Source organism: Apteryx rowi, unplaced genomic scaffold (assembly GCF_003343035.1).
Source record: "Apteryx rowi isolate R43461 unplaced genomic scaffold, aptRow1 scaffold_21, whole genome shotgun sequence".
NCBI classification, from domain to species: Eukaryota; Metazoa; Chordata; class Aves; order Apterygiformes; family Apterygidae; genus Apteryx; species Apteryx rowi.
In genome coordinates this window covers 3,615,827-3,630,209 of record NW_020448419.1, presented here as the reverse complement: position 1 = coordinate 3,630,209, position 14,383 = coordinate 3,615,827, and the positions used below count along the sequence as shown (strand labels likewise).

At 39.5% G+C, this 14,383-nt stretch overlaps 1 protein-coding gene across 1 annotated transcript in view; it reads right to left on the bottom strand.

The window, feature by feature from the left end:
• PLCB1 (phospholipase C beta 1) overlaps nucleotides 1–14,383 on the bottom strand; it is a 484,775-nt gene that overhangs the window by 61,179 nt on the left and 409,213 nt on the right. The window contains exons 29-33 of the mRNA XM_026064146.1: nucleotides 13,333–13,513; nucleotides 10,651–10,727; nucleotides 10,470–10,559; nucleotides 8,088–8,145; nucleotides 6,893–6,979 (exon numbers count right to left, since the gene is read on the bottom strand). Coding sequence (XP_025919931.1) covers nucleotides 6,893–6,979; nucleotides 8,088–8,145; nucleotides 10,470–10,559; nucleotides 10,651–10,727; nucleotides 13,333–13,513 — 493 coding nt within the window. The remainder of the gene's footprint in view (nucleotides 1–6,892; nucleotides 6,980–8,087; nucleotides 8,146–10,469; nucleotides 10,560–10,650; nucleotides 10,728–13,332; nucleotides 13,514–14,383) is intronic.

The following is a 14,383-nucleotide window of genomic DNA, read 5'->3' as shown; positions in this document are numbered from 1 at the left end:
TCGGCTGTGGGAGGGGAACACAGCAAGTCTGAGCACTGGATTTTGGCGCTCTCGGGTCTAGCAGGCAGGCTCAGTGGGCTGAGACATGAAGTATGTCCTTATCCAAGGCGGATGAAACAAGGAACAGGTTGACTTATGCCGATAAGAATAAATTGTAAGCTTTGCTTTATTCAGGAAAACTCAAATTTGTGCTGACCTTTTTTTTTTAAAAATATTCTGCAACCCTCTTTGCCCACAGATGGTAACCAGATTCTGAAATCACTTTTCTTAAAATATTTTTTTTCACAGTGCTGATTTATTAGCATGTTATCCGGGAAAATCTCACTGACATTCAAAAATCAGATCTGTCTGCTACGTGACTTCCATTATGGACTATATTCAGCTTTCACTCATGCCAGTTTAAATCATCAGCGACGTTGCTAGCTTCAGAACGTTGCTTTTGATTTACAAGGGTGTAAACTGCAAAAAAGTTTAACCTTTCAAGCAATTTATTTCCTTTTTTTTTTCTTTGCAGCTCCATGTAAACCCCAGCATTTTTTCTGGTTTCCAGTAGAATGATACGTGTGAGAAAAATAACACTCTTGTGCTATTGTGTGAGAAAAATAACACACAACAAACACCAACCTGAATTTCTTTTCTCTTATGTGTCTCATTAAAATGCTTTACATTTACATTCTTCCTACAAAGTTTCTGTGACATCTTTATTTAAAAGAAGTGATATCAGAATTCATTAAAATAAATTTTAAAAAGCGTTTTGCATATTCTCACTGGAGATGTGATGCCATTTGATTTGAAAGGTAGTATTCTCGAGCGTTTCCAAGACATACGTGTATGTGCAATATCAACACCGAAAGAGATTTAATTAACACAATATAATTGTGTTACATGTGTTACATGTATCTTTTGTGACCTGATATCCGTTGTTCACACTGTAATATACCTTGCTGTAAAAATAAACAATTATTAAAAATGTGGATTTGTGTGGAAAAAACAAAACCATGCAAACAAGAAAGGTCTTATTTGAAAATAATCCTTTGTGATTCCAGTTACTTGGACTGAAATCTTTTGATCTCAGACCTAGTCATGAGCTAAAGTCACTTCGGGGAGGTTTTTTGGTACAAAATTGGCATAATATAAAGGTCAGTCTTTTTCATGTTAATGAGCGAAGCAAGGTTATTTACTACTCAATTTACAGGCTTAAAGTGCGTTCTGCAGTGTTTACCCATTGGGAGAAACACAGAGAAAAAGAGACAACCCTAGTTTTCTGAAGAAATAGCCTGCAACGAGGCACTATCTATCAATTGCACTAATATAACATTTAAACAAACACCAGGGCTTAAGCAACTCAAAGCTTATTAGATAATTAGGATGATTGTCGCTTAGGACTTGAGATGCTGAGAGGTGCTGAGCAAAGTGCTTAGGTCCTCAAGTGAATAGTCCATAAAACGTAGACCCTTCAATTTAAATGCATACTCTGATACAGAAGTGGGAAGATGCCAGATCCTTAAAGATCAAGTCAAAGGGAGACTTGGTAATCTCAGTCTAGAAAATTTTGGTTTTGTAAAAACATTCTTTTTAAGTATTTGTTGCTCATTGAGCCTAAGTAAATTCCACTCATTTCTCCATGCTATTGCCCATTTAATGAGGCAGAACAGCATTTTATTATTCCCCTCTGATGAATATACAAGCACCAAAACCCAAAGCTGAACAGTAAATTATTTCCAATCCTCTTATTTCTGTATCTTTTTGGCAGATACTGCTATAACTCATTTTAGCTGGACAGCCACAGATTCAAGAGAGATTTCTCTTTAAACTTTGGAGATGGTAAAACTGAATCAATTAACAGAAGAAATAAATTTTACCTAAACATGGAGAAAACAAAAGGAGAACTTCTCAAATAATACAGTGGCTATCAGCTAATTTTTTCAGGCCTTTTTGCACTGAGTCTGAAAACTATTTTAGGAAGACAATGTCCCCCGTTCAATCCAAATCCATGTAGTGCAAAGTCTCATGAAACTCTGCAAGCTGAAATAACCTCTTCTCCAAATGCCTTCCCCAAAATTCTTGAATAGTTGCCTGTGGTTAAACTGGAATGCATTTGGAAACGTTTGAATTGAAGTGCAGCTAATCCAAAAGACAGTTTGGCTTCCTACAGAGGTGTAAAGGATAAAAAAAAGAGATTGTGGTGAACACTGCATTGTTACTGTGAGAGAGTCGAGTATTGTGCAGTTAGGTGAAATGACACTGGAATATTCATTAAAGTTCCTAACAATTGCTTCCTTCCAGATGAACTTACAGAGTGGTTCTGTGCTCTGTGGTTTACAGAAATCAAACCTAAAAGTACTGCAAAATACACTTGCTTTCAAAAGTTAGAGAGGTGATTCTGGTGCCCTTACCCTCAGTAACAGTTCCACTTAACTCAATCACCTTATCTGCATAAGATGGACACAAAGTTTTATCTAAAGCACTTACGACAAGCTGTAACCTTCACAGAGCTCAAGATACTTTTAGATATTCCAGGAAATAAGAATGTATGGATCTGAAATCTATGAAATCATTCATTAGGTTTTCAAATATCTTGTTTTAAGTAATATTGCCCAGCATTGCTTCGTTAATAGGCTTACATGATTTGTGATTTTTTTGTAAAAACAGCCAGACCAGATACAAAAGACCCTGGGGGTCCCTTCCAGCCCTATGTAATGAAAAGACGACACTGGAGTAATAAGAGGCTTGCTACTGTAAAGGATCAGCATCTCACCAATTTGTTCTGTAAGTCCTTGAATATGTGTCATTTTATGTCCCTATAAATTTTTCAGGTACAGTGCTAATATTAATTATTGATTGGATATAGAAGTGTCAACTCCCCTTGCATGCAATTAATTATGCATGTCATGCTGTGAGATAATAAATGTGTTCTTTGAAAGTGATTTAGTATGCATCAGATGCTTTTACTCGCCATTATCACGAACCAAGTTATACATATTTTTAAATTGTTTTCATTATACTTTTTGAGGGGAAAAAAGGAATTTCATACCTTAGGGCTGTACTCAATTCATGTGGGAAAAAGAGAGACAGGCAACACCTATGAGAAAGCTTGCACTGCTTATGGCTCCTCTACAGATCTGATGCACCCTTTGCCTAGATGAAGCCTTACCCTGAAGAGTGCCAGGCTTCCCCATCTCTATAGGAGCATATACCATCTGGCAGGACTTGGCTAAGGTGGGATTGTGGACAGCAGAGTAGGTGGGAGCAGAAACACGAACGCAGGCTACAGGACCAGGAACCACATACCTTACAACTCCCTTGACAGCTCTGACTTTAAGAACACGCTGACTGTAAGAACATGGTCCAAAAGAGTCCAGTTAATTTGAATGGGTGCTGGGGCTCTTTTCAACAGCACAGGAGTCTCAGCTATTAGGTGGACATTTGAATGTGTAACTCTGGCCCATGAGTCTCAATAACAAAACTCTCATTGATTTCAATTAGAGGGGGCCTGGGTCTATTTACTGTAAGTGAGTCAATTCTCAGAAAAATAATTAATTCCTTGTCATGTCTCATGTGTATTGATTTTTGTAATTACAAAGAAACGGGAGGAAAGAGGGGAGGGGGAGGAAACGCACTTGATTTATGTTTAATTTGATGCACAGTCTGTCAAGAACAAAGAAACCGAGATGCAACGACCATGCCCATCCTCAACGCACTCTGTTGTGCTTAGTTAGGGACTGCCAGACACACTGGAGTGGATAATCTAAAATCACATACCGCTCTAATGTACAGAATTCAGTACCGAGGTGTAAAGAGCTGTGTTTCTATAGCAGCCTTCAGAGTATGTGGAAGAGATGCTCAAGGGAAAGCAGATAAGGACAGGACAAGCTTAATGTGTATTAAGAACTAAGAGAAGAGGACAAAGAAGTAGAATGGGGGAGAAAAAAACACAAGCTGCTGCTGATAATAAAGCTGCAGAAAGATAAATTAAAAAACCCGAAGAAAACAAAGGAGAAAAGAAAATACATATGGGCTTGTTCAGTAATGATGCTGTTAGGAAAAAGACAGCAGCATGAGAGCATTTAAATTTTGTTTCCACTGTACTTTCTCTGAAATGGCACTCAAGCTAGAAATTTCTTGACGTATGGTCAGTCAGTCTTTGACTTCTTGAGAAGGTGAGATTTTTCTTTTCCAAACACGGTTGTGGGAATGGCTGGCCTGTTTCCATACACACAGAGGGATGTGATGATTTCTAGTTTCTACAGCATCAGAGATTAGTTTGCAATTAACGTATCCTCATTACGTTGGCAGATACAGTATGAAATTTTGGGCCCATTAAAGCCAGTGCTTGCATTGACTTCCGGGGGATCGCAACAGGCTGAATAATTGTTTCCAACCTTTCTCCTAACAGCATCAGTTCAGGAAGTAAAACTCTCTTCTACTCTTGTACGAGAGAAAGGCATTTTTTATACGAGAGTCCTGCAAACGAAAGCTGAAACACAGTCTCACATCTAAACGCTATAAAGAAATGATATATGTGAGGGAAACGCAGAGTTTAAGGGTGTAAATCAGTTCTGAGTTAAGTACCTCCATCTAGACACATGATATTTTAAAACAAAACAAAAAGCAAGCCCTCCACCTTCAGCACATTGAACTAATTTGCATGGAGATTGTGCAGTTTTTACAAGTTGGTGTCTAACATGTCGGCACCCTAAGGCAAATCACCCTCTGGTGACCTCCCCACACCGGAACAAAGGAAGCTGCAGACTCGCACTTCAAAAAATAATAATCTCATTGCTATGGCAGCCTGCTGCCAATGCCTTGGGAAGCAATGCTCTTGCCGGCTATGACAGAGCTCGGTACACCGAGTCATAGCACAACAAACTGCAAGTCCCGGATAAATAACCAAATTACAGTGATTAATGATGGCACATCTGTCTCCAGTGGAATTATTGGTAAGAATACGAAAATAGGAATTCTTTCCCTCTTAATAATATAACATTTTTGTTTAGGGCTTGAGTAGGTCCTGCCAGAAACCCCTTTTGACATAGCTAGCATGAATTTTAGTGGGAGTTAGGATACTGAAGCATGAGAGGCCAGCCCATTAGAAAGTTATCCTTAGAATGGCTGATATTTGCATTAAATACATTGGTTCTTCTCAACTGGGAAGATATTTGATCTATTTTATATCATATACCCTGTCACTAAGCAAGCTTAGGAAGCAAATATGAATACAAAATATGAACCAAAAAATAAAAACAGACTTAATAAAATGAGTAATTATGTTTTGCCTAAATCCTCTCATGCCAGTAAGAGGCATATACCATCATATATTCAGCAAAGCCTGTGCGTTTCGGTATGTGGGAAATGAAAGAAAGCAGCCAGTCCCTGTGAGGCATGATACTGCAGAGGATTTTCCCAGGAGAAATGGAGAGCGCTGACTACGGAGCGCTGATTGCTGCAGCGCTTTCACTGACGGCCAGATGCAGGGGCAGACAAGGCGTCTGCAATTGCTTAGTGCCCTGGCCCAACTTTTGGCATGGGGACAGCTGAGGGAAGAGTCTAATGCCACCAATCCAGTATAGTCCTTCAAAATGCAACCCAAATACTTAGTGACAAATTTTCACTACAGATCTGCTACTTATCAATGAATCAACAAACTAAAAAAAAAAAAAAGGATACAGACACAAAGAAGTAAAGTGTCCAAGTATTTGTGAAAAACTGATATTAGAAGTACTGACGGATTATTCTTTGAATTACATTCAGCATTTAAACTCCAATTTTTTAAATTCACATGCCTGAGAAGCTCATGATCCTAAAACATCAAATTCAAAACATATTTTGAACTTTCTTTTGAAAGATGCCCAGAACATTGAAAAGTTCTGACTTATTTATAAAATGAGTATTCAAATCGAGTAGAAAATTAGAAATACAAATATTTTTCTTTTTCTAAACTACTGCAAACTGCTAGCTATTCAGACGTTAGCCTAACTTCTTCTCTTGATATTTCATAGAAATGAGATGACAACACTGATTAGCTGACATCAGTACTAAAATTCCAGCTTTAACGCAAGCAGGGAGACATTAGGACTGTGGACACAGACAAGAAACTAAAAGCGAAGCCTAGAACACGTATTTGAGCTAGTGCAGAAAAAATGAAAGCAGAGATGACACAAAGGGCTGTGGAGAATCATACTTGGATATGAACTCTGATGAAAACATATCTCTGTACAAACAGTCTGATTATATAGTTACGGAGGTTTTCCCACAGAAAAATCATATCCAAATGAAGAATTCTGAACTTTCTCCACTGAAGGCAATGGCAAAACTACCACCAGCTTCACTCGGAGCAAGACTCAGCCCATGGTCTTTAGAATCAAAAAGGGTTTGTGTTTCAGAATATTGCACATAGATGCAGTGCACAAAATCAAATACAGGAAATCCAGCTCATAATATATCATACTAAGCACTTATATTATGAAAATTGCTCATTGTTTTTCACAAAAATATATCCTCATCAATTATCATAAATATCTGAGGCAAGCATGCTAAAAAGATATCTCTTTTTCTTTTCAGTGTAAACTGTGTTTTGTTTTTGTACAGCTAAAGCACCTCAGAGTGAAGGGCACACTCTGCTGGTCAGAAGCACCATTTACACTGAAGGCTTTTTAACAATATGCTGGAAGTACTAAAAAAATAAACCCACTTATGTGGTACCTGGACCTGAGGTAGTACTCCTTACTAGGTTGCTACTTGATCTGTTTTTCATCCTGAACATTAGAAGAAATAGCTATGATGTATGTATGGATGGACTGTCACGTTTAAACAGCAGCCTACCTGATGCACAGAACACTTTCTTTTCTGAAGAACATTTTTAAGCAGTATAACATTGTTCAAAACTCTTTACCTTGGGTTTTTCATCCAGTATTTGCTGACGAATCTCCTTGTGTTTTTCGACAAGTTTCTCCTGTCTTTTACTTTGAGCATCTTCTAGCTATAAGAAAATACCAGAGTCCTGTTTCAGGCATTGCACATCCTCCCTTTCCCACCCTCATTCCCCCCAAAGTTTTTAATCCACCAAAATTAAAATGTTATCATCAAAACTGTGATTATTTCTAACATAAGCTTACACACCATTCTCATAAGCATCACTGAGCTCCACTGCTGTAACCATTGTTAGGTGGACAGTATATATCAAATTTCATACATAGGATTTAAAATCAGAAATGTCTACAATATTTAGTGTAGACTGTAATGCTACTAAAAGCATTCTCCTGTCCCCAGAAGAAGAGGACCTGCAGTCCCAGAGTCCTGAATGAGCAGGCTGACAAATTTTGGCCCTCATTTAACAGAGCACTCAAACATGTGCCTTATTCCAGCAGGAATTAAACCTACTTAAATTGCTAAACACATTCTTTAGGTTGTTTCCTGAATCAAATCATTTTTGAGCGAAAATGGGCCAGCTTTAGAATGAAACTTTCTCTGCACCGAAATTAAGAAAAAAATCAATAGTGGCACGTTTCACCGTAATTTCACAGCAAAACACTGTGGTGCTTACATTCAGTCCAGAGTAAACCACCTTCAGCTACAGAAAAGTTTACATCTGTAATGAAATTCTTTGACTTGTATTTACAGAGCTCTTAGAATCTGTACAAATGTAATTAAGGTTAAAATATACTCTGCAATTAAACGTTTAGTAACTGTAGCAGTTCCTATGCTATCGTTGCATTCATGAGACAGCAAGCCAATTAAAAAAAACACACAAACAAACAAAACATTTCTCAGTATCTGAAAGCAACCATGGAGTACATTTCCCATGAATAAACACAGAACATTCAAAGATCAAATCACAACTGTATTGAAATCTGCTCCTCTCACCATCATGCACCCAAAGACCGACTAACAATTACTCAAGAACTACCTGAAATTCCAGTTTTGCTTTAAGCGGAATGGCAACAGTGGTCTACAGAGCATCTGCTAAAAACCTGCACTCGCATCATCTTTAGAAGCTTACAATCTTCAGTGTAAAAAGACACAGAACATGCAGGTTGACATTTTACCCCCCAAAATGAAAAATAAACACATGCAATGGCCTGACATACCCTTTTTATGTACTGCACCACCTCCTGGATATACGATCGAATCATTTCAGTCTTCTCTCTGGGGAGGAGCAATCAGGAAGTTATTGCAGTCAGTAAGACCACATCAATGTATTTTAAGCTGCCATAGCTCCCCAAAAAATGAGCAAGGCTATGTTTTGAATGTATGGATCTGCCTACCTAAGTTTTATCCGCTTTCTAGATGTGCCATTCTTAATAGGGTGCATCTTAATTGCATGGAGTGTTCAGACTCCACCATGACCTACCACAACAAAAATCCTGCTCTTTCACAGGTGGTCCCCATAGGGGGTTGCTACACCTTCAAGGTGACGGCTGCAGTTTTTAAGTCCCTAAATGGACTTCTAAGAGAATGCACAACCATAAGTTGATGCACAGTGCCACTTTGTGGCACATAATATACAGTAGTGAAGTAGTCTCTGCCAGCAAACAGATCCTACTGGTGACATCTTGGAGACAATGGCAAATCTCCCGCTAAGCTCAGGGCAGACTCATTTTTAGTCCACAACTTTGCTATTCAAACCACAGAAAGCTGAACTTGGAGGAAATATTTGAATTTTAAGTGACTCAGTGAGATTGTTATTAGGTAGGTTTTGGAGAAAGGCTGAAGAAGAGATCCCCTAAAGGGATGAAGGCACATAAAATAATAATTCATGGAAACCTGAGTTGACCAGATCCAGGACAGCACTCTAAAACCTAACTGCCTAAGTCAAGAACAGTGAATTGCTACCTATTCAGGTGGCACTAAAATCTGATGTCTTTAGGTGGTTATACAAGTCCTGGGCACATGTAAGAATTAAAAAACTAAGCAAGAACAATTAATATAATATATTGTCTCTGTGTTATGTTCTTTCCCAAATTTGCATAAGAAAATCTTCAAATAAACAATAGTCTACCACAGATGACTCAGATGGGATTTGCCAGAAGGTCTCCTACTCCCTGTCCCACTGTAAGAGTGAGGACAAACTGCTTTTCTTGACAGAGAAAAGCATAGTTTCCCATGCAGTTCCCATCTCACCTTTCCCAAGGGCTCTTTCAAAATCCTGGCAAAGGAAAGCCTTTGGGAAACATGAGGAAAAAATAAAAGGAAAACAAATAAAATAATTTTTTCTGGCCTGTTTTTGAACCTTTCTCTCTGGTGTCTCATCAACCTCTCATCTGGCAAATCATTTCCTACTGCAATTGATTATACCACTATAATAATGACCAACTGCTTTTTTCTAGTATGACTTTCATGCCATTTTAACAACTCTAACCAGCTTAAATAATTCTCCCTCTTTTTTTTATAATCAATCATTCTCGTTTTGTTATCTTTTCACTAGGATGCTTAATAAAACTCTCTAATCTCTGTTCTCATATCTGAAGCAGTTCTTGTGTGTGTGTGCATATGCGTGTGCTTGTGAGCGCGTCCCCTCCTTTCAACACTGCCAAATACACACATTCTATGTTGAGGAGCTCAAAACTTTGCATATATCTTTTTACCTATAAAAAACAACAGAGTTGTGCCTTTGTTATATGGCAAAAGTCAGATATTTTGGATTTTTAATGTCCCTCCTGCATTTTTAACTATTCTTACAGTTTACTAAAATAAACACTGATAACAAATAGCCTAAGATTAAATGTTCCATTTTCTTTCTGAGCTGTTTGCCACAACAAATGAAGGACAAACAAACCTCGATACACTTGGGAAGAATATAATCAACTTGCACAACCACAGTTCGTATTGTCTTGTGGTGGGCAAACGAAATTAATATTTCTGTCCCTGTTCACAGAAACTGCACCCTGAGAGCTCAGTTCTTTCTTTCACTAGGAGGAACTGCATAAAATTGTCACTGGAGGCAAATCAGTAGCACAGCATCTGGGGGGAATTTATCACAAAAGTAGAGCAAACCCTCCGATATGTTGTTGCTATTTAGAGAGCAGCTTTAACAGATTTAAGAAGAAAAGGTAACTCACAAATAAAAACCTATGTTAAGGTGAAATTCAAAGTTGCAGGAACTGAAGCCACTAAGTCTATTTATAGCCACACTCAGAGCAGTAGAGTTTGGAAGAACAGGGTCTGGGTGAATCATTCTGTCACCCAACCTCTTCTCCCTCCCTTATTCTCATGCCACGCACAAACATGTCCCCATAGCATGCAACTGCCCCTTTGCAGCAGCCCCAGACTCTCAATGTTTGCAGAAAAGGAGATTAGATTTGTCCCAAGAAATTAAATTAGTTAGGACTCCACTCCTCTAGTCAGCTATTACTGTCTGACTAAAAGCTACCCTGTATTTAGCTTTGAGACCTTTCTTTTGATTTTCCAGTCATGAAAAACCTTGCATCTCCTCATAACACATAAGGATATGGATTGAGGGATACACTTACTCTTCCATTTGATTTTTATCCTTAGATTTTGCTTCTGTGATCTTTTCTTGCCTCTTCTTGTCCATTTTTTTCTTCAATTCCTTCTTTTCTCTAAAGCATAAGAAAATAAAGGTAAGTTCAAAATGTATCTAAACAAAAAAGACAGGGAGTTGTGATCAATTATAAGGGAATGGCACCTTACTTTTCACAAGTTTCTTTCAGTTTCTTTAGCTGGCTGTTCTGACACTCCTCTGCTACATCTGTCAACTTCTGAATAAGCTAAAAAAACCCAAAAAACAAAAATAGGTATTTTCAGCTAAACATCATACATGAATCTAAGTTTCCTCAAAAGTCTGTGGCAGACATGTGAAAGTGTTATACCATTCACTGATTAGTTACTTATGATTAAAAGCTAGCAAATGTTCTTATCCGTGAAAATGCATTCTTAACTTGAGCAGTCCAGACTTGTATAAGACCAGACTTACACAGAAACTAACTACTAGCTCTCTGTACTTCAAGGAGAGAACAATAAATGTAAAATCAGAAGATACTTACTGGATGTTACTTTTGGTATGAATTAAAATACTTATGATAATTCATAAATGCTTACAAACTGAATTTGCACAATACAAATTACAAATTAAATTTCTGTCACTGAATACTTCGAGGTTCTCTGGGAGTGCTGAAAAAATTATCTTGCATAGAAAATTATTACACGGAACAGCTTGGATTTCCCTGTGGCCAGGTGGATATCGAAAATTCATGCACGATAGCCAAGGAAGAACAAGCTACCTTTTGAACATAGAACACTGGATTCAGAAAATCTGGGTTCTAGGTCTGAAATCTGCTGTGCTGCATTAGGTTCAATCTCATTTCTGCTGACACTGGTTAAAAAAAAAAGTTCTAGTTGACTGAGCTGTGAACAAGACAAGATCCCTAACTTATCTGTGCCTCAGTTTCCCCTACAGTGAAAATAAGCAGGCACGTGGTGATGATGCTCAGGGGAGAGTATTGTTTTACACGGGCAGGGCTTATATTTAAGTTCAAAGAATGGTGAATTAAAGCAGAAAACTGAACAATTTGACTTGATCACCTCTGCAGTTTAAGTCTGATTCTGTAAAATGACCCTCTCAGAACTACGAACCGGAGAATGTATAAAAATGCTTAGCTGGTCTGATTCAGCTTTCCTTTCCTTAGATAAAAGAAGATACTGAGATACTGATACTCCTCTAAAAGTAAGAACTCAGAATGAATCTCTCATCTGTAAGCCAAGTTTTAACCAGAACAAATATTAATTCCAACACAGCTCACAGGGAAAATTGTCTAAAAGTTCTATGTTAAAAAATGAATTTATCATGACACCACCTAACTGAACGAGGCAGAAAATGTGACTTGGCTTTGGGAACTGCCATTTTCCGTTTTGAAATCAGAAATGAGTTAACTTACAACGTGAACCCTCACAACTGCGTGGGTCCAAAATGGTTTGTTTCTATAGAAATTAAAAATACTTGACACGTAACAAACTAAAAAAAAAGCAACCCTGAGATGCAGCCAACCGTTGTTATTGGACCCCATAGGAGTAACCACTCACCAGTGTGCATAAAGGCTCAATTTTTGGTCCTAACCCAACTGTAAATATTCAGGCCCTTTCCTGTAGCTCTGTGCCTTCAGCTCCCGAACGCGGTGCAGCTGGATGCTGCCATCGACTCTCAGTGACGGACAGGGCAGAGCTCTGGCTATAGCCTCCACCTCCTGCCTCCCCTCCTCTAACCCTTCCACTAATTTAAACTTCTTGAGAAAACACGTCCGAACACGGGATAGATGGCGCGAGGGCTTTTCCGCCTGGTTTCCCAAGGCGGCACAGCAGCGCGGAGTAGCTGACGCTCGGAGGCGCTCCCCTTGGGCGCAGGCGAGGAGGCTCCCTCCCGGGGCACCCATGCGGGTGCTCCAGAGCTGTTCTTGCTCCTGAGCACCGAAGGGATTCACAGACGGCCACAGCCACGGGGGGCAGTGCCTGGGAGCTGCAGCGCCGTGCCCTGACCCGCGGGAACGTATTTGTGAAGAGGCATTGCTAAGCTCTTGCCACACACTCTGGCCCGCTTTTTGGACGGCAGGACAGAACAGGCAAATCACTTCACGCAACGCCACAGAAGCAAAACTCCACATAACAGGAAATACTGCAAGATACGATTTTCTGGAGTCTGAGAAACAGTTAGCGCTCCCACAACTCCCTTTAAAAATGTTCTTTTAAGCCTTGGAACATTCATCAGCGCGAGCTGCCATCTGCTGAAGCTCCTCTGTTCTCGCTCGCAGGGCCTATGGTCCTAACACAGCCGTCAGCCAAACTCCAGCTGTAAAAACACAAGCTGCCTGGGACTGATACGTGCAAAATATTTCCTCACCATATACAGCTGATGCTCTGCATCCCTTTAAAGCATTCGATCTGCAGTAAGAATACTTTCAGGCACAACTCTGTGCCCCGGGGAACGTTTGAAGCTACTTTCATTTGTTTATTTTTGTGGTGTTTCAATTTGTTTCCCAGCTAATCCTGCCTCCTCAAGCGTTGTACGTTCAAAAAAGCGACAGAACAAAATGGAAACACCATCCAAACACAGCAATAAACTGGAACTTGTAGAACTAGAGGACTTAGCAGTAATAATAACCGTATTGCCTTTATGCCTTCTACCCGAAGCCCTTGAAGCGTGTTAGAAGCGTTAGCGACAGAGGGACACAGGAAACCCTTGAAGTGGCTGTGGGCCACAGGGAAATCAAGCCCTGAAGTGGCCTCCAAGCAAGGGGAAACACCACTTAATTATAACGTCACACTGCTTTCATTACCGACTGAGGGATGGCTAAAGAAAAGCGGACGCCAGAACAAACGTACCAGCTTAATGTGCTCCCGTTTCTGGTACTTTTCACTGTAATACTGCTCCTGCCGGAGATTTAGCAGCTGCTGTTGTTGCTTCTCCTTCAGCTCGACTAACTTCTGGGTCATTTCCGAGTCAAGCGCGGCTAACTCCTGTTCAATAGTTGATGAACTGTGGTCGGGGCTCCCCGCGTCAGATCTGCAGCAACACACACAAACACACGCCAGCTCTAAGCCATGAGGTAGGTACGCTCTGCCCAATCCTTGATCTCTGTTTTTAAGCAGCTGGCTTACATATGGCCCATCAAGTTTTGCAGTACCACATATAGGGCATGAAGACGATTTCAGCTGTAATGAGTCCATTATGACACTAATTTAATCTTTTACGGAAAAAAGTCTTGAACGTCTAGTAATGAAATGGGTATTGCTTTTAAATCTCATTTTACAAAGCTGCCATGAGGGGGGTGAACCAGACTCTATATCTATGAGCTGTAACTGCAGCTGCCAAGATTCCCTATAACCAGGCGCCCACGGAACTGCTTTATCCACTTCCAGGCCTCTAGAAGCCGACATTTCCTTTGTGTTGCTGGGGAAAAGAAACAAGACCTACCTCTAAATGTGACCTAGAATACTAAGACTTGTCTTTTAAGTGACATGTGAATTAAACAGAAACTTCAGAACTACACCAGTAAAATACAAGCTTATAAATAAACAGCCCAATCACCCCACAGACATCAACCTCACCAAATCTTGGCTGAATTTCAGAAATGGGCACAAAACATCGGTTGCTGCTGATCACAGGCAACACATTTGTGTGACAATCTGACACAGGGACTCCTGATAAAGTAGTGATTTGTACTCTAGTTACAGGCAAACAGCTTCAGTAATAGTTTAAAATGATAAAAATTGCCTTTTTGCTGGGAAGCAGCATTCTATTAGAAGTTTTCTGCCTGAGATAATATGTACTTGCAAGTTTGAAAAGCCCTAAATATACATTCCTGCCTTTTTGAAATTCAACATCAGATTTTTTTAACCTTCAGATTTCTTAGTATCTGCACATAAAACTTCA